The sequence below is a fragment of the Crinia signifera genome, chromosome 3 (assembly GCF_055691185.1).
Source record: "Crinia signifera chromosome 3, ASM5569118v1, whole genome shotgun sequence".
Classification (NCBI taxonomy): Eukaryota; Metazoa; Chordata; class Amphibia; order Anura; family Myobatrachidae; genus Crinia; species Crinia signifera.
This window is the reverse complement of record NC_139219.1, coordinates 264,439,209-264,460,604: the sequence shown is the minus strand read 5'-3', so window position 1 is coordinate 264,460,604 and position 21,396 is coordinate 264,439,209. Positions and strand designations below refer to the sequence as shown.

At 43.3% G+C, this 21,396-nt stretch overlaps 1 protein-coding gene across 4 annotated transcripts in view; it reads left to right on the top strand.

The window, feature by feature from the left end:
- SLC9A9 (solute carrier family 9 member A9) overlaps positions 1 to 21,396 on the top strand; it is a 690,054-nt gene that overhangs the window by 38,085 nt on the left and 630,573 nt on the right. For all 4 annotated transcript variants that reach the window (XM_083178000.1, XM_083177999.1, XM_083177998.1 and 1 more), the window contains exon 4: positions 1,158 to 1,234. In XM_083178000.1, the coding sequence (XP_083034126.1) occupies positions 1,158 to 1,234 (77 nt within the window). The remainder of the gene's footprint in view (positions 1 to 1,157; positions 1,235 to 21,396) is intronic.

Here is a 21,396-nt window from a genome sequence, read left to right as displayed (position 1 = left end):
TTTTAATGTCCACTGGCTTTGTTATTAAGTACTGTGAAATTATGAAAAAATATTTCATTACTGTTTGTTCTTCTGCTTATCCCTTTGAGTACCAAGTGAATTTGTCAAAATAGGTGTGAAAATTGCTAAGCAAACCTTTTTATTCATCATCATGACCTGTAATGTTTACCTTTTTATATAGGAAATATAATATAATCTTTTTTTACACAACACTTTTTATCTGAAATTATAGAATGTTTGAACATCTCTCAGAGATGTTGGCACTCAAAGTGTTAATGCAAACCAAACCTCTTACTTGACATCAGCCTAAACTGATACATTGTAGTTTTCACGCACATTTCTGTTTAGGCACTAGATGGCAGAGTTTCCCACCTCCAAAATAGGGATGGCCATCTGTATGGTATCGTCTGATGGTTACCATCGATGGTGACACAAACCATCGATGGCTGGTGACTATTACATGATGTTCCATTGATGTTTCATGATTGTTTTTGTACTTCTGTGGCGGCTGGTTGTGCATCTGACAGAGAGCCGGGAGGCAGGGCTGAGCTGTGAATGAGAGCTGAGCTTCTGAAAAAGGCAGGGCACCCTATTCCCGGCTGTTATACACAATGTAAGGGTGGGTACACACCTGAACGATGTTGGTGCAGCGTATTGTTACCAGCCAAATTGAAACAGCATATTGGCCTGATCATACAGAGTGTGTGTGTGCCTGCTATTGCATGCTCACGCAAAATCTTTTGGCAGTTGTGTTGCACAGCCAACCAAAATATATCACTTCAACCTGGTCATATTAATGAAGGACAGGCAGTCGGGTAAGGTGTGGACCAAAGAGATTTTTGCCTGACCATTGGCCCGATTGACTGTCATTCAGGTGTGTACCCTCCATAAGAGGTGGGGGGAGGTACAGGGCTGCTGGTACTTGTAATAAATAGCATTCAAAAAGTTTAAATTGTGATGAATTAGTAAATACAAATCTAAATGTTTTTTTATGGCACTTAACATCATTTCATAAAGCATCCATTTTTTGGGCCGCTTTTATGCTTGTTTCATGCAAAATTCAGTAGAGTATACACTTATACACTTACCATGGCTGCTTAATTGACCTGCTTTTTCTTGGTAAACTGCTGAGTAACTGTCACTCTCTTGTTCTGTAGAGACACTTCTTCCGCAACTTGGGAACCATATTAACTTATGCCTTCCTGGGAACTGCCATTTCTTGCATTGTAATCGGGTAAGTAAAGCAAATGCAACATAAAGTCTGTCAAATTGTGTCCTTTGTGTCTAAATTACTTCATTTTACCGGGTTTTTAAATCAAATGTATCTATGGACATCTGATATGCTGTAGTACTGTACTTATTGTGTTCCAAATAACATAGTGGGATGTATAAAACAGCTCAACCATTTGCAACTTATAAAAGACCTACACATTTTAAAATAATTGTATTCTTTTCAGTTCATTTGATTACTAGAAACATACCATTTGTTTGACCACAAATATATCTTTTGTGTATTGTTTCCCTTGTCCTAAATAATCCCTATTGTTCTGAGCAAAGGAAGAACTGGGGAAAAGTTAGAGGTATTAATCTGCAATGTGTGACTATAGATTTATAAGTTATTTATATATCTTGCAAAGTTCAGAGCAAAGCATGCGAGATATATATATATATATATATATAAGTCGTGTTGCGGCTTGGCACTCCAACTCACAAATACAGCTCCCCAGGTGCCCTCCAGATGCAATGGATAACCAGATGGTATAAAAATATACTCAGACAGCGGCACTCAATGGGTGTTTCAAAATGGTGTATTCAAGCAGTCCAACGTTTCGGGGACTAGCCCCTTTGTCAAGGTGCAGGAAAAACAAAACGTTTTTGTTTTTCCTGCACCTTGACAAAGGGGCTAGTCCCCGAAACGTTGGACTGCTTGAATACACCATTTTGAAACACCCATTGAGTGCCGCTGTCTGAGTATATTTTTATACCATCTGGTTATATATATATATATATATATATATCTCTATCTATATATATATATATATATATATATATATATATATATATATCTCTATATATATATATATATCTATATATATATATATATATATATACATACTTACTTACTAGGAAGTACGTACTTACTAGTGTGTGTGTGTGTATGTGATATATACAATTTTCGGTACTTGTGTAGTTTCACAGCAGCACTTGCCAGCGGATCGTATGCAAATCGCATGCAATATTTGCATACTATTTGCATATGATTCGATCTGCAATTTAGCACAACCCCACTATTCACGTCAGCCCGAAGCGTGGCGAGCGGACGCAGTACGCGTCCTACCGACCTGTTCATAACCCAACTATCCACGTTGGTGTGGAGTTGACTTTATACAGTGTGATGAGCGCAGCAAGCCCGAAGCGTAGTGAGCGGATGCGGAAAACGAGCCCGAAGCGTGGCGAGCGCCACGAAGTGACACGGAATTCACGTCAAGTAATCCGTGTCCCCTCGCGGGGCTCGCTGCGCTTGTCACGCTTCGTGCTCCACAGTAGGAGATAAGAGCTGCAGATTATTTTACCTCTCCTTATGGCGGAGGATAGTGAGCGTGTAAGCCGCTGCCATCTAGCAGTGATTGGATGTGGCTGGGTAGTTGCAGATTTCTCAGGCAAAAGTCGATGGTAAAGGTGATGAGCGAGTGATAATAACGCCAGCTTTAGTTAAAGTGCAAGCGCTATGCTACACAGTGGAAGTGCACAGTACCAGATGCCTCCCTTTCTGCACAGCCTAGCTGCAGAGCCAGGCACAGCGGCCATGTTTTGTGCAGCAGCCACGCCCCCCAAGCGATCCAGGCACTGCGGTCACAATTTTCAAAGATCTGTACATGGGTCTGAATGAGGCCCTTAGGTGCTACTGTTTTTTTAAACTATCTTCTCTGTTAAAATCTGTGTTGTATGATCTGTCACATAATTAACTGTTGAGGCCATATCACAAGCATTGTCATCATCATCATCATTTGACTACCTGCGTCTTTGTAGGAAACTACCAAATCACCAAAATACATGGTGAAGTCGGTAAGTGTGGTTCAAACGGACATCTAAATTGCAGCGTCAAAATAAACCTGTCTAACATGTGTGGGCTACTTGCAAAAGCAGCCAGTGTTTACCCTGCACAGGAACAATGTGAATGTAATTGCTACACTTGCATGGCAATATGTTTTGTTCAGACGGGATATAAAAGAATAAAGCTGTAATAAATGTGTCTGTCGTGCGTAATGCTGCATAGTTCTGCACAGTTTTCTATTACAATGTGCTGTTTCCGTATTCAAATGATTGAGTGGATGATGTAAATATTGGTATGTAAAGCAGTTTCTTCACTCTTACTATCTACATATTGTTGTCATGTTAGTGCTTCAGTAACTATAATATAAAGTGCAGAGCGTGAGGTGTGTTCTAGGGACCTAGAGATTGCAAAACTGTGCAGAGCCCTTTGCTAATCTTAATATGGAGATATCTATCTTCATCTTCACACTTAGGGCCTGATTCTGGTTCACTTGCAAAAGCAAACCCTCCTAATGGACAAAACCATGTGCACAGCAGGGGGGCAGTTGTAACATGTGCAGAGAGAGTTAGATTTGGGTGCTATTTTGTTTCTGTGCAGGTAGAATACTGGCTGCTTTATTTTTACACTGCAATATAGCTATTTGTTAGTAAAAACCCCACCCAAATCTAACTCTCTGCACATCTTACATCTGCCCCACCTGCAGTGCACATGGTTTTGTCCATTAGAGAGAGAATTTACTTTTGCGAGTGAACAAGAATCAGGCCAATGATGCATTTCAGCTCTCCGTGCTTATCCAGATTTTTTTTATATCTGCCATGTTCCCCACGTACTGTACACCATACACTTACAGTATAAGTTCACTTTGCCTCTGTGTCTTGCTTACTGCTCTGCACAGCTGCATATGACATATGAGTATCTGTAGCACAGTAAACAGGATAAGCCTTGGATAAGCCATGTCCACGGCAAAGTGCAAACTGCAATCAAGCAACAGCAATGTTGGCAGTAAATGCAGGAAGCGCTCCCAGTGCCTGATTAACCAATAGGCTTTTCAAGAAAAGCAGAGACATAAATAAAATTTAGGCCTAGCTATCCCACTGTACTGTGGGGTAAAGTTCTCAAATTGACTGCCAGATGGCTGTGCCAATGTAATTTAAGGTGGCCATATACTATAACAATCTTGGGCCCAAACGCACAATTTTGGGTTGTGCGATGGATTGTGTGCACATCCTGAGGAATATCGGTACGATGCGTGGTTCCACGTGTGGAAAGGATGCATCTTAGATAATACGTGCTGCACGTACAGTATGATCCATCAGCTTTAAAACAGAAAACTGCACAGCGCTCGGAGAGGAAAACCCCTAGCAGCCCTCACTCCTTGGGGGAAGTCTCGGTCCCCCTAGTAATACAATCGAGAGAGTAGGAGAGGGGAGTAATGGCGCTCGGGGGTTTGGTGAGGATAATTTGATGTAAAAAAAAATGGGAAGCTGGGAGCAATAACTGTGTGCTGGGTGTTGTGATGATAAAAACAGGGAGCAATAACTGTAGGCTGGGTGTTGGGATGATGTATAAACAGGGAGCAATAACTGTAGGCAGGATGTTGATAATGAAGGTGATGGGGAAGGTGATCCCTGACTGAGGTAGATGTTAAGGCAACCTGTCCAGCGGTGAGGCAATGCCTGTTGTCTCACCGAATGGTGGTGGTGTTGCGGTACCCAGATCCGTTCACGTCAATCCTGGAGTAGATGATGTACCTCCGAAGATAACGTAAGTGGTTCAGGATTTGCTGGTACGGTTTCAGAGACTAATGTGTCCGTGTGGTGGGTGAAAGGGGACTTGGGGGTGCCCGTATATCAATAATGAGGAGTGGACTGGTATAATTATACAGATAGCATTTATTGTGACTATTACAGATAGTTAGTAACAATAAAAGTATTACCAGTGAAAGAATTTTACCAGTAACAACTGGAACAATGAAAGCAAAGTGGGGTAGCAAATAGTTACCATGAGAGCTGTAGCCAAACGCGTTTCATCCTGTTTAAGGACTTTTTCAATGCCATTTATCAATATATAATAATAATATTATTATCATGCATAGTATTAACTACGAAAAATTGGATGTATAATGGATCTAAATAGATTTATAATCGATCTCTCCTATATATTTAAGACCAAAAATTAAAGACTATATCCTATAGATCACGGTCCAGATTAATATATTTTACTAATTTACATTATGAATTCCCCCCTTTTTTAAATTGGTGAACATGATATAAGAATACCTATTTTCTAAGAGAATTTGTTCTGTATCTAGTCTAATTTTATAATTTAGAGGTTTTGTCTGCATGTACATATGAATGTACATGTCTTTATATACATGGAATTATTTATATATATATATTTTCTGTTATTTTTATGTATATTATTATTATTATTATTATTATTATTATATTAAAAACTTTTTTTTCTATATATATGTATTTTTATTGATACTAATCATTATCCTATACATAACAACCTTTTTGTGGGCATAATCTTGCTCAAACATGGGCCATATATGGACCTAATCTCGTTCTATTACTAGTATATATTGTTATTGGATGAAAATATCCACACTAAAATATCAAGTTCAAAAATACTGAATTTTTTTTATATAAATAAATTGATTATAATTTATTAATAAAATATATTTATTATATGTTAATTGTTGTATGTTATATGTGGTGGTGAGCAATATGCTAAAGAGTTCGGTCCAATAAGCATATCAAAGGAAACAAAAGAAATACTTAACAATAAAGATAATGGCCGAATGAGTATAATAAGTTTAATGAAACCAAGTCTCTGAAAACGAGGCCTGGAGCCAGATGATGGACATTCCATGATGGGAGCAAAGTGTTAAAAACGAGGCGGGACACGCATAAAGTAAGCGCAGACGTATCACATAATCTGGTAAAGTCGCGTCCGACAAAGAGGCTTGTACCGCATGACGCAGAGACGCTGTACAAATACCCGGAAGCCCAATGAGAATGATGCTTGACCCGCATGACGCGGTTACGCTGTGCAACACCCGGAAGCCCGATAAGAACGAGGCTTGACCCGCAAAGCGCAGGACGCATGCGCAAAGCGGGAATTCCCGTCATAAAAGGCTATATTGTATACTATATAGTACCAGACCTCTGTCGTAATTCCCTCTTTTGGTAGCCCAGTGTCTGTATTCTGACTGCAGGCATCTGTATGTATCCAATTGGTACAAATAGAGAACTGTCTATTATTATTTCTTCACATCATATTGTTATGACTTGTCCAGCATCTGTTACCTTCCATCTGTGGACCAAAGTAGAGAAGAAAAAAGTACTCTCTTTTGTTTGGGGGCAAAGAGAGTACTTTTTTCTTCTCTACTTTGGTACACTATATCTACTCTCAGGGGAGCACCGCCACGTCACTATCGACCCAACCAATGGGTGATTATTCAATATTATTGTGGTAATCATACAAATCTTTAATTACTGTATGCATCATTTAACATAATTTTGTGTCACTTGTGCTCCAGTTATATCCCCTCCCAGATTCCCTCCCCCTCCCCTTCTTTCCCCAAACTAATACCTTCCATCTGTGGGCCTGATTCTAGTTAATTCACTCCACTGTGCGTTCGCACAGGTAAACAGTATTTTTGGACTGCTTGCATGTGCAGGCTCCGTTTGCGAGCAAGCGCAGCGAATTGATTATTCCCCAGTCCATTCGTAAGGAGCAGTGCGGGCGGGAGTGGTGGGGAGGCTCAGCGGCGAGGGGTAACGCCCATGAAAACGCTGGGCATTCCTATGCTAATGCGGCCATGATGCGGGTGCAGGAGGCGGGCAGCTGATGTCAGCTGCCTGTCCTCTTTCCATACAAGAATGCTGCAGATCTGCGAGCACTGGCAAAATCATCCGATGGCTGGCAACCATCGAATGATTTTGCCCCTGCACGCAAGGCTGTGAATGGATGTTTATGCTAATCATCCCTTTGCATGCATGCAGGGAGATTGCCATGCGGGTGGGGCTGGCGTTCTAGCATGCAATGGATGGCATTTAGAAGACCCGCAAAGCTGCAAAATTCCCAGCTTTGCGGGTCATCTAAATGCCATTCACCATCAGAATGACCTCCTGTATCCTTATTCTTACCTTATCTTTATTCCTTATGATAATGATCACCCAATGGTTGCCACTACTTTCATATAAGTTCGATGATCATGATTGTACTTCCCTTGAAATTTGTAATCCCTTAGAATGCATTGCCATCTTGTGGCAAGCTTTGGTAGTTACAGTGTTTTTGAAAACAAATGTGTGTTCTTCTTATGAGTGTCTTCAGTGATTTTTTTTTTTACTCTGGAAATGAGCAATTTAAATTATTATAGGGATTGATGTATGGCAGGGCTGGGCAATTGCGGCCCTCCAGATGTTGATGAACTACACATCCCAGCATGCCTTGCATCAGTTTTAGCATGGCCACATAGCAAAACTAATGCAAAGCATCCTGGGATGTGTAGTTCATCAACATCTGGAGGGCCGCAATTGCCCAGCCCTGATGTATGGGATGAGAAAGTGGCTTTCAAATGCTAATAGCTATCATTACTATTCTTTTTCCTTTTTTGTGCCTGATATGTGTTTGGACCTGTACTGAAATCTATTCTTATATACTAGATATGCAGTATGATGGTCTTTGTACTTTAATGGCTTTCTGGCATTAGCCCGATTCAATGTTTTACTCAGTCAAGGTTTTCGCAGGAAAACAATTTTTGACCAATTGCATCTTAATTGCACTGCGCACTCGCCACAGTCCATTACTGTGGTCGCTTGCAGTGAGGACTCATTTACAAAGTGACTGACAGTCAGTTTGGGGAAGATAAAGGGGAGTGGCAGCTATTGTGATGCAGCTATTTTCAGGGGGAAAGGCAGAGTTACCTGCTTCTGCGATTCCGTACCGTACTCATTAAAGACGGTATTACCTGTGGCCATTCTGGAAGGCTGCTTATGGAAGGATCTGTGATCGCTCTGTGTATTTCTATGCAGTTGCTGAGATTAGAAAAGCCATCGGTGGGTGTCTTAATGCAAGCCTGCCTGCTGAGACATTTACATGCTTGCACATGTTTGATGGGGTGACACAAGAGAATAGATTGTAATGGTCAGCTTGCACAAATACAGCAGGATCTGAAGTCACCCAGATGGCTGCTGACACTATATTAATTACAGTACCTACAGTAATGCTTCATGTATATACTGTAATGCGTTTTTTCTCTGTCCACAGCCACAACCACCCTCATCCTTATCTGTACTTACACATACACCACGTTGGGTGTAAAAGATCAGTCTCACACAGATGTCTCTTTGTCACAAGCTCTCCTCATAATTGCACAGGAGTCATCTTGCTCATGATACTCCCGTGATACCCATAGGAAATAGCAGATGTCTTGTGTTTGTTTGGCAAGTAACAGCCAACAAATGCTCTTTCCGGGTTCCCTATGGAGCCTCTGTCGTGGAGTGCACAATGGATGGGATGCAGCAATCATTGCCATTTTCTTGCGATGCATTCCGCTGCTCTCTGCATGTATATCTGTGTCTAGTAACGCAATACGCAAGAGGATTATAGCAAGCAGCTTATGCGGTAAGGGCTGTCCTTTGAAATTATAGGACTTCCAGCTTTAGGAACCAGAGTTCTATATGTACATGCTTCCAATGAAGTGTGCGCCATAGGGAATGCTGTGAGGGATCCAGTTAGATCCCTCGCAGTAGCTCATAAGCTTCTATAGGGCAATGCTGATCTGAAGATGAGGTTCCCATAAAATGTATGATATTCTGGGCTTATTGTATATGTGGTATGCGGTCAAACCACGCCTACTTGGCCCCTTGCTGCATCTCGCCCATGGTGTGGCGCAGACTCTGTTCACTAAAATCCGCTAGATGTGAATACAACTCCAAATCATTTTCTTAAACACTTAGGGCCAGATGTATCAACCTTCAAAAAGTGGATAGTGATAAACCACCAGCCAATCAGCTACTACCTGTCAATTTTCAAACCCAGCCTATGACCTGACAGGTAGGAGCTGATTGGCTGGCTGTTTATCACTCTCCACTTTATCACTTTTTGAAGCTTAATACATTAGGGGTAAATGTACTAAGATAGAAGTTCTATTGAAGATGGGTGAAATTTTAATACGATGAGAGATTCAAAAGTGAGAGATTTGGTAAGAAATCTCCAGTGTTTTGGTTCTTGTGTAGTTTCACGGCGCCAGCTACTTCCGGGTTCTACGCTCGCCAAACTATCTAAAATAAAGTAACTTAAATCCATACCCCCACTATCCACGTTGGCATGGAGTTTATTTTCGTTGGCATGGAGTTTATTTTAGATAGAGTAGTGAGCGACCGAGCCCGCAGAGTGGGCGAGCGAAGCGAGCCCTGCAAGGGGACTCGGATGCACGGCGCCATGCTGGTGCCGTGAAACTACACAAGTACCGTTTTTTTTAAAGCGGTTTGATTTTGCAGTGTAAATGATTGCCGCTTTCAAAAAACTGGAGATTTCTTACCAAATCTCTCACTTTCTGAATCCCTGATCTTATTACATTTCACCCGGAATGTTGCTCATAGCAACCAATCAGTTTCTACTTATTTAGCACCTTCTAGAAGATAATAGAATCTAATGAATGGATGCAAGCTCGATGTCTCTTATGAGTTATTAATAATAACTGCTCTCACCTGCAGGTCTCCTCGCTCCTGCTAAGGTTGGCCGATTTTCTCACAAAATAGCAGATTCAAAGTTATTTTATTGTATATTCCATCGGCTATAACAATATACACGTGCAGCTAAATTCTAACCTACTGAATTCCGATAAAATGGAACATTACCTTTCTGTATAAAGGTATACTTGCTTTAAGCTCTTTTGTGCTGCGTCTGTACTTTTTGAGTCTGATGCTCCCAGAATCAGCAGGATGCAGGTTTCAACTCCAAAGCCTTTCCACTTATTCTGTCTCCTCGCTCCTGAGGGTTTTGAATGAGGAGGGCAATACGTGTCTTGTTTCTAATCTCTACTGGAACAAAATGGCTGCCAGTCAAAGTGATATCAATAGAAGATCATGCAAAAAGAAGGCACACAATCCCTTTTCCTCTAACTGTGAGAGCAGCAATGTCCTGTAGTGACAGGATACATCTTGCTCTTGTATTTGAGTGTAATCATGTACTGATTTTCTGCCATGTACAGGGAAATCCATCTTTTTTTATGAATATCCATACATACATACATACATACATACATACATACATACATACATACATACGTTTATATATAGTTATTACATTCTGTAATAACTATATATATCTCAATATTTTGTATCGAGATGAGCGGTCCGGATTCCCCGGAATCCGAACCACTCCGAACACAGCTGGGCCGACATCCCGCTCTTGCGTTTCCGGCTTTGTTTGCAAACCTGAAGATCGGATTCTTGCGAGATGCCGAGTCTATAAAGGCTTGGCTTCCCAAGAATTCGGTGCCATTTCACAACACGCTTCCACAAGCTGCGCACAGCTCTGCAGTTCAGGGGTCTGGGACCTCGGCGTTGTTGTGCAGAGGGGTGTTGTGCTTGCAGAGGGGTGTTGTGCAGAGGGGAGTTGTACTTGAGGGGTTTGTGCTGTGCAGACCCGCAGAGGGCGGTTGTGCTGTGCAGAGGGGTGTTGTGCTGTGCGTAGCATAGGGGTTTGTGGCTTGTGCAGTGCAGATGGGGTTTGTGCTGTGTGCAGAGTAGACTGCAGAGGGGTGTTGTGAGGTGCAGAACAGAGAGGTTTGTGGCTTGTGCAGTGCAGAGGGGTTTGTGCTGGGTTATATACTTTATATATTGTACTGGTCGACTCGTATGTTAGGAAGGCTGTCAGTCAGTGTAGTGGGGTACAGTACACAGGTAGGCTGTCAGTCAGCTTTGAAATTTTTTTTCCATTGTGGTGTGCTGCACTGCAATCCAATACACCATATACTACTGTCAGAACAAGTTCCGTGTGTGATTGTTCTGCCTCCACGGTCCACGCAGTGTTATACAAGCCCCGTCCATTCAAAAAAAAATACAATATAAAAATAAATAATATACACCATAAGTTCCGAGTGTGATTGTTCTGCCTCCACGCAGCGTTATACAAGCTGCACATTACAAAACAATAACAGTAAAAAAAAAATGTAAAAATGCATCTGTATTGTTTGTGTGTACTGCACCAATAGTATAACGGTCAGAAGTTCCGTGTGTGATTGTTCTGCCTCCCTGCAGTGTTATACAAGCTGTGCATGAAAAAAATAATAAAACCAAAAAATAATTTTTCTCTTCTTTATTGTCTGTGTGTACTGCACCCAAATACACCATACTGATACTGTCAGAAGTTCTGTGTGTTAATAACCAGCCAGCTTGCTGCAGACCTTGGTCTAAATTTAATGAAAACAACATTGTGAGCTGTAAAGTGTTCAAAATTGTCTGGAAAGGGCTGGAAATTAATGTTATTGAGGTTAATATTACAAAAAAAGCAAAAATTACATGATTTAGGCGTTGTTTGACCATTTTTGAAAATAATCCAAAGCCTGTCACCGCCGCTTGACAAAGCCAAATCCAAATCCCAATCCCGGGGACAAATCCAAATCCAGTTTTTATGGACGGGACGTGTATAACACTGCGTGGAGGCAGAACAATCACACAGAACTTCTGACAGTATAGTATATGGTGTATTGGGGTGCAGTGCAGAAAACCACACACCACAAACAATGAAAAGCTGAATGACAGCCTGCCTGTGTACTGTACCCCACTACACTTGCTGACAGCCACTGCCCTATGCGCACTGACACAGCCTGCCTAACACACAACCCCCCTCTGCTGCACAACACTCCTCAGACCCCTGCCAGTAACACCCCAGACTACACTGCAGAGCTGTGCACAGCTTATGGAAGCGTGTGACAAATGGTGCCAAATTCTCGGGACGCCAACCCTATGAAGACTCTGTCTTGCAAGATTCCCTTGTTCCGCTGCACTCGGGTCTCCAAGCAAATCTTGCGGCGGGCTCGGGGGGATTCGCTGTTCGGAGCAGTTCCGATTCCACGGAATTCGCTGCTGATTACCGCCGCACACCAGTCCTCCTGCACAGGGCTCCGCTACACTGCCGCCCACCGCAAGTGCTCCTGCTGCCCAATCTGTGAAACTCCACACAATGCAACAATGACTTGCCAAGAGACTGTGCTGATTACAACACTTGTGTATCTGTGTGTGATGGAGTCTGTGTATGAAGCATAACAGAACGTTTTATGGAAATAGCCACAGACGCTGCAACGTAGCATTACATATATAGATTAAGAGACTCACCCTGATATCAAATGTAATTTATCAAATAATTGAGCACGGTCTACTTGTGCATCATAGTCGCATTGTGTTGCTTATAAAATGCATTTTTGGCAGAATCTCAAGGGACCTGGTGCACATCACTACCTTTTCTTTCAACTCAATTTTCAGCACGTAATAAACAGAAAACATTCTGTGTCTGCGTATATGGAAGGCTTTTTTTAGTCATTTTAATTTTTTTAAAAATCCTTTTTTTTTTTTGTTTTGAACTTTTTTTGTAAGGAATCAAGCATTTGGGAACTATAAAATGTTTACATGACTTGTACATTGTATTCTTCTTTGTAAGCACACAGTTACCTGTGATCCTGCGGGTAATCACTGTGACCTTTTCACTTTCTGCGGCTGAACAAGGCTGGCTGACAAGTGATGCGGTACTGGACACTATAGCATTTGTATTATTTGTGACATTTAGCTGGAGCTTCCACTAGGTGGCAGTCACATCCTGGAAATTGCATACACACACAATTTGAGGGGAGAAAACAACACTTGCTTATTCCCTATTTTTTACACTTGATTTAGAACAGTGGTTCTCAAGCTGACCCACAGTGGGTCCCGACCTTCTCAGTATGTGGGCGCGACTCCATGTTGCTGAACATCAGTCTCTGAACTCAGTCAGTGATTCAAAAAGTTTGAAAAATCTGTTGGATCGTTTGTTACTTTATTCTCTTCACCTCATTTTTTGCCTCCACAATACTGCCATGTATGTGCCGTATACTGACTACACATGTAATGTGTTAACCTTCTGCAGTCACTTGCTGGGGTCCTGCCTAATGGGGTCCCAGAGCAAAATAGTTTGAGGACTGATTTAGACAATTATAATTATTTATGAAATAATTAACATTCTTTTACCACTTGTGTGATGGGGGTGGGGGGGGGGGGGGGTTAAAATAACACGCAGGCCTTGCACTGCTACAATTCCAGGGATTTTGATTTCCCATGTCCTGAAGCTACTGCTGCTGTGGAACCTAGAGGGACGGAGGGGCAGACGCTGTCCTCTCGCCCCCCCCCCCCCCCAAACCCCCTTTCCCCAGGCCCACCACACTTCCTTCTTTTATCTCTCCTGAAGTCTCCTGCACTTTCTACCTCTGCTAGACCTCTCTGAGGTAGTTCTGCAGCTCTACCATGGACCCAAGTAAGTAATTTAAGTAAAATGTTTGTCACCCTTAGCCTCAATATCTTCACCCACTCCCAGTCACACTGGCTCTCTTTTTGATCCTTCCTCTCCCTCTCAAAATATATATTTTGTGAAAACATAAAAGCCGGGTACACACTAGCCAATGGTGATATTAGCAATGGACGGTGCCAGCACTTACTGGTGGCAGCTGGTAGCGACTGTGGGGGAAGCACAAATCATTAATGATATAATGATATAATGATATAGGGCCTAATACTGAGCATAGTTGCCTACCCTCCTGAATTCTGCAGGAGACTCCCTGAAATAACAGCAATCTCCCCTCCCCCTCATTAGTCTAGCAATCTCCCTCATTTCACCTAGCCCACATTTCACTGTTACATTTTTTGGAGAGATAGATACATTTACATTGAATCATCTGCACCATTTCCCAGCACTTTACCTAGTATAGTAGCTCTTACTAACTTCTTTGGGGCTCGTCTACATTTGGATATAACTCATTTTAAAAGATTCCTCTCAGATATAGCAGTACACACCCACACTTCTAGGTGTCATGTCACAATCTTTTTTCACAATCTCTCCATATATGGAACTAGACACGCCCTTTGGGTGGAGCATGACACGCCCCCTCAATGGGGCGCTGTGTAAAATTCTACTACCAACTGTAATATCCCTGAAACTAGTTTTCAAAATTAGGATACAGAGTTTTTTTTTCTCAACTATGTACACTGCAGGTGAGGCAGATGGCAGATGTGTAACATGTGCAGAGAGTTGGACTTGGGGGAGTTATATTGTATCTGTGCACTGCAAATTGGCTGTTTTTTTGGTACTTGTTTCCTAGCACGGCGCCCATCTCGTTGATTGTATGCCTTAAGTTTAAGGCACTTAAGGCATACAATCAACGCGATGGATCCGATTTTCTGTCAATCACCAGCTAATTAGCCTGTGAAAGACAAAATCGGGTTGATCGCGTCCATCGCGGCCCCTCGCGATCAACGCGATTTTCCCATAGGGAACAATGTTAAATTATTTTTAAAGTGAAAATCGGACTGATCGCGTCGGTCGCAGGCCATTATAATAGCCTGCGATGCGATCAACGCGATCAACCCGATTTTACATAGGTGACAATGTGAAATGGGACAATATGGCCCATTTCACATTGAATATGGTTAAAAAGTATGTTTAACGCCACCCCACTATTGATGCCAACCCGAAACCTGTCGAGGGGCGGCGGTACGCGTCCTCCGACCTTTTCATACCCCTACTATCCACGTCGGCGTGGAGTTGATTTCATAAAGTGTGGCGAGCCCGAAGCGTGGCGAGCGCAGCCGGATACCTGTGAAGCCCGCGACAGGACGCGGATACCTGTGAAGGGGCTCGCCATGCTTCGGGCACTTTATAAAATCAACTCTACGCCAGCGTGGATAGTAGGGGTATGAAAAGGTTGGAGGACGCGTACCGCCGCCGCTCGCGCTTGCCACGCTTCGGGTTGGCGTCAATAGTGGGGTGGCGTTAACAATGGGGGGGGGGGGCATTTCAAACATGAGGGGGGGGGGGGTTTGGTATTAAAATGGGGGGTTTTGGGGCTTTTTATATTGAAATCAATGTAAAATCGGGTCTCAGGGACCATTTTACCCGATGGATACAATCAAAAACGGTGGCGCCGTGCTAGGAAACAAGTACAGTTTTTTTTTTTGTTTTTTTTACACTGCAATGTAGATTTCAGTTTGAACACACCCCACCCAAATCTATTGGGGCATAGACACATAGCAATTTTTGTCTATTTTATAAGCGATCTGTATTGAAATTAAGCGTAAATCACTCCGTGTGTACACCCCATAATGATGGTGATTTGCAGTCCCTCACATTGCATGCAAAAGGACCTTTCGCATGCGATTCTGCCACATGAGAGAGTTTTTATGCAGGTGTTTTTTATTTTTTTCCTGTTTTTTTTTTTAAATTTATTACTATTCACGTGGAACAAGATTGGAATGAAGGGCCTAATTCTAGTTTGCTTGGTAAGCTGCGACCATTGAATGATTTCTCCTGGCTTCACAAATAAAAGTCAGTGGGAATTGACTTTATTTGCAAGCGTCGGGACGAAGACGGGGCGGGCAACTGATGTCCTGTGATGTCAGCCACCTGCCCCCGGCACACAACATTCCGTCGGTGTACCTATGGGAATGCCCAGTGTTTTCATGGAGACATCCGTAAAACACTGAGCGTTCCCATGGGTGACTCCCATTCAAGCCGCCGCCCGCCCCAGGCCCACCCAATCATTGCGAACTGCAAGCCATTTGCAAAGGGGAGCTGCACCATGCACCATGCGCAGAGCCCCAAACATTGGAACTAGGCCGAATTTGTCCCGGTCCTAATGAATTAGATTGAGGGCCAAAATTTGTGTTGTGATGAATACTGCTCCCAAGCGCTCTTTGGACCTGTGCCAGAGGCGCGTTAAGAGAGGAGAAGGCCTGTGTACAGCCTCCTCCGTTTTGTCTCTCTCCCGGCTGCCGCCGCAGCGCCGCACTGGGGCACAGCGTAGTAGCGTCTGAGCACAAGAGGGCTCAGACTGTTCTACAGGTGCACAGAACTCTGAAAAAAAGGCTCCGCGGTAATTTTTCTGGCAATTCCTGCAGCGCTGCTGCCTTCATCATGGGACTCCTGGAGGTTATTATAAAAAAAATGGGTGCAGTGTGCATGTTGTGGGCCCCCCTGGGAGTCTGAAAATTATTACTGCCAAAAAAACTATTACCGAAGTCGTTGCAATAATTTTATTTTGGTGCAGCAGCAGACACACCTGGGGATGTTGATCGAACATCCAGCCCTTGAACCACAAGATGGCACCCATAACAAAGGAAACTCCTAACCCAGGTCCAGGTACCTGAAGTCGTTGCACAACAACTTCTGGTGCGGAAAAAGACATGCCTCATTACAGACCTGGAGGACACCTTTTTTCCAGGGCACAGGGAGGAATCACCACCGAGGACTGGAAGTAAGGTTGCGCAACTTCTAGGGAGGAGCTCCTTTGCCCAGTTTTTCAGGATAAATAACCAGCACATTACCAATAGGTCACCCTCTTTAAAAAAGAGCCTGCATAAAATGCGTCGGCAATACCATTGGTTTTATTATGACCTTTTATCATGCCTACAGAGGCCACTGAGTTCCACAACAGGCTCTTTTTGTTTTTAATAGGATTGGGACTGCTTACCTGCCAAGCGCTAGATACAAATTCACACAAAAAAAATATAAAAAATGGTGTTGAAATTTTCAAATGTAGACAATTCTCGCGTCAATGTTTTGCGTGAATTGACCTGTTTCCCATGTTCAGGGCCGGTGCAAGCCTACCCCCCGCCCCAGGCAAAACCTCCGCCCGCCGCCCGATGCACCCCCCGCACGCACTCGGGGGGGGTGGGGGGGTTCGGGCGATACTGCGGCGGGCTCCGGGGGCGGGGGTGTTTGTGTGTGACGGGGACAGGACTGTTTTGCGGGCAATACCACAGCGGGCAGCCGCGCTCCGGGAGGTGGGGGGGTGTGCGTGCGGGCGAATACTGCTGCAGTGCTGCCGATACCTTGTCCAGAGGGGAAGGAGGGCAGCGTTGATTGATGGGCGGGATGGGGGGGGGGTGGAAGCCCACTGTCTTACCTGCTCCTCGCTCCCAGCTTTCTATGGTACCTCTATGGTACCTCTCCCCGGCGGCTCATTACCGCCCTCTAGTGGCCGGCGCCCTAGGCAAATGCCTAGACCTGCCTAGTGGTGGCGCAGGCCCTGCCCATGTTGACCATTTGTGGTCCACCTTTCATACCACACCCAAGCCAACCACATATCCATCGTTTTATTCATTTTTTTACTATTAGGGCAGTGCATGCTGTAGTTACTGTAGCATTGTTTGAGTTTAAAACATTTGAAGAAGTAGAAACGAAAGGTCCCCACACACAGTGCGATCATTGCATGCGTTTTGAACGACATCACATCACATGCGAAGCGATTCGAACCTAGTTCAGAAAGTATATGCAGCACATACTGTTTGAAGTGTCCGATAGGATGCGCGCATCTCACCGCACCCGCAAAACGCACCGTGTATGGGCATCTTAAGCAAATGGACCCACCAAAATACTGTAAATGTATTTTTATTATACAATGCTGCATTTATGTTGAGAATTGTTTGGCTAATTGTATATCTGCTTTAAATTAGGATGCGAGATTTGAGACAGATACTGATTTATAACTGCTTTTTAAATAACTTTATTGTTTATTATTGATTATCTCTGTTTTATTGACTCTAATTGTGAGTGAGGAATATTTTTAGTTGTTCCCTTATTACTGAATGAGTGCTGGATGTTGTGTATTCTGCTGTGTGCGCAGTAGGGGGTGCTAGAGCACAACTTTTCACTTCATTAGTCTCACATGTTTGTAATTTATTAACCTCATATACTACATATTATTGCTTTAGTGACATTTAAGATTGATCTGCTTGCCTTTTTGTCTGCCCAATGTTCTCTTCTCTTCTATCAGTACGAAATCAAAGACCTTGTTTATTTACCTATCTGGTTAGGTCTTGGCAGCTGCAGTGCAATTGTTGTTAGACATAGGAACATGTGACCCTGCAGGCAATGAAGATACAGAGTATGTCACCTTTGGGTCATTAATAACATCCATCACTGTTATCTGCTAGAAGCTATCTTCCCCTGTTAGCCATTTCCATGAAAAGAGTAAAATGCTAGAATTCAAATTATTATTTGCAGTGGAGCATAGTCCTAGGCTTCTCTCAAAGGGCGGGATGTATTAATATACATCGCCGCCCTTCGCCTAACAGCCGCAGTGATGCTGCCGCATATGTACTAACATATGCGGCTAGCATCGGGTTGCGGTACCTGTGATGTGGTCTGCGGGGGTCTCCGTCACCTCCCGGCGGCTGCCAGCGTCCCCCTGCATCTCCTCCTCGCCCCTGAAGCCAGATGTGGGGGAGGAGGAGATCAAAGGAGGATGGGAGGGGGGGGGGGGCGCCAGAGGGTGGCGATACCCTACAATGCGTTGACGGGGTGGTGGGGTTTTAATACATAGGGAAATGCGGTAAAACGGGTGTTTTACCGCATTTTCCCGTTAGTACTTCCCGCCCAAAGGGACAGATGTACTAAGCTAGAAAAGTGATAAAATGGAAAGTGATAAACCACCAGCCAATCAGCTCTTAGCTGCCACAGGGTGTGTTTGAAAAATGACAGGTAGGAGTTGATTGGCTGGTTGTTTATCACTCTCCATTTTATCATTTTTCAAGGCTTAGTACATCTCGCCCAGATTCTGCTTCCAAGCGTACACTTCTTTTTTGCCAAATGGTCCCAGTTTTTGAAATCTGTAGATTAATTTAAAAAAATTCTTTGATAGTTAATGGTCACTTGGTTCCCAAAGATGTCTTCAGTTGTGCGGTAGCCTTATAAGGGACAGCATTATGGTTTACACTTGGCTTAGTTTAAGAAACAAACCCCATGAAACACTAGCGTTTGCCGGCGGCTTCACTGGCGTAGATTTCAGAACAAGAACTTTCAGTACGCTGTGTCACACGTATGGTTATTCCTTAATTCCTCCTCTCCTTGATATCGCATCATATCTACTATTTTGTAGATCACTGTTTAGAACTAGAAGTAATCAAACTTAAATCATATGTTAAAGACACAAATGATAACATTAAGCAACAAGCAATGGGTCAGCGCTAGATGGGGGTGGGGAGTTAAGTTTAGGCACTAGCAAGGGATTTACGGTTAGGCTTGGGGAGGTGAATGTTAGAGTTGGGCTGCAGGGGAGGGGAAGGTTAGTGTTAGGTATTTAGAAGAAGGAGCTAGGATTATGGGAGGGTTAGTGTGTGGGTAAAAAGATTAGGTTTAGGTAATAATAGGGGGGGTTAGGCTATGGGAGGTGTATGGTTATGTTTAGGCTGCAGGGAGGGAGGATTTGGGTGCAGGAATGGGGGGCAGGGAAAGGTAAGTATACTTACTGACCCATGTTGGGATTTCCTCTATTGGGATGTAGGCGTCGGTATTCTGACCGCTGTCGTCGTTTTCTTTTCTTCCAGTGTTTGGGAGCAATTGTTCAATTGTCATTTGCTCATATTCATTACCAGATTTTCATTCCAACCAGCTAGATCCCCCTCCCCCCCTGCATGCTTATTATTTAAATACTCTACAGTATGTTAAAGTTGCTTACAATACAGGATCAGGATTAGTAAAAGCAGGCACTGATGTCATTGCCGATTGTAATCTGCCAAAAATGTTACGGGGTATATTCAATCTGGGGGGCGAGCTTGATGATGATGAGTTATATGGCGAGCAGTGCCGATAGCTTGCCGTCAGAGTATTTAATGGCCCTCTCTCACTCGCTGTTTCCACCTTGCCTGCTCGCTGAGGTGAGGTGGAAACTGCGTGTGCGGACGTCAAAACGGCGAGGCTCACCGCTATATGCAGAGGGCTCTCTGCATTTGCAGCGAACATCGCTGTTCCGGCAATCCTCACCGCCCTCTGACGGCCGAGGATTTCCCCGGAACATAGAATTAGGTGAGCGAGGCGAGGGGGCTGGATGGTGAGGATGGCTTTTTTGGCTAAGCCCCCCCGCATTGAATACCGCCCTATGTCTTCGAAGTCGAAATCTCCCCTTTTAATTTTTTTCTTTAAGCAAAAAAATGCTGATGTATGTTCCTTAATTTTTTTTTTTTGTGATGTGTTCCATTATGAGTATTGTTTGATGCAGCTAATGATTCAGTCACAGGTGATTCTGAACCACGCAAGGGTATACAGTAACCTGGTCATACCATTATATGCACTAATACATTGTCAGTGGTTCCCAAACTTTTTGAATCACGGCACCCTACAGTATAACAATATTTTTCATGGTACCCCTAGGCCAAAAGTTTGTTACTCAGAAATAAATATTAAATTAAATAAGTTGTGAATTTTTTTCCTTAAGTCCAGATTCACACTGATTTTGCCTATTTCATTGACCATAAATTTGAATTGGTTATAAACCCCCAACCGGAGGCACCCCTGCAAGTGTTCCGAGGCTCCCCATGGAGCCTAGGTGCGCAGTTTGGGAACCACTGCAATTAGTCATTTGAGAATATTGGTCGTGTTGGAACTGATTTTGACGCTAAGTACTGTAGTCATTACTGTATATTGACATGGACGTAATATTGACACAGTGACATGTTAACAGTTCATGTTAAGGTAGGGTTAGGCTTCAGATACAGTAACATTTTTATATCAATATGATATATCACATATGTTCATGTTGACATTCGGAATGCCATCGTTTAGACCAGGACGACATTATTTTGCCAACATTTTAAATGTCTACCTTAATACCATACCAGATTTTGAATGATCTGGTGGACAATTTTCAATTTATCAATCCTTCTTCTGAGAACACACGATCAATGTAAGAATCTGGCAGATAACAGAACACACATTTGAGCAATAATTTTAGTTATGTATAAATGTCATCTGGCTAAAAGTAATGGTGAAAAGGGGACATTTTCCACGATCATGGATCAAGGCCACGGTGGGGGGTAGCGATGTTTGAGACCTTTGGCTGTGTGCTCCCACGTCTCCCTGTAAGGGGCATGACCTCACAGGAAATGCCATACCCACCATTTTTGTCATGTTGGGGGAATGCCCAGGAGCCACCCACCTCACCGCGCCATATAATGTACCTCTCACATCCCATAATGTCCCCCTCACAGCAAGCAATGCCACTTCATGCATCTGCCCCAAGCCCCAAAATGCAATAGATTTGGGGGCTTGGATGCTTTAGTCTACCTTTTGTAGTTTCAAAT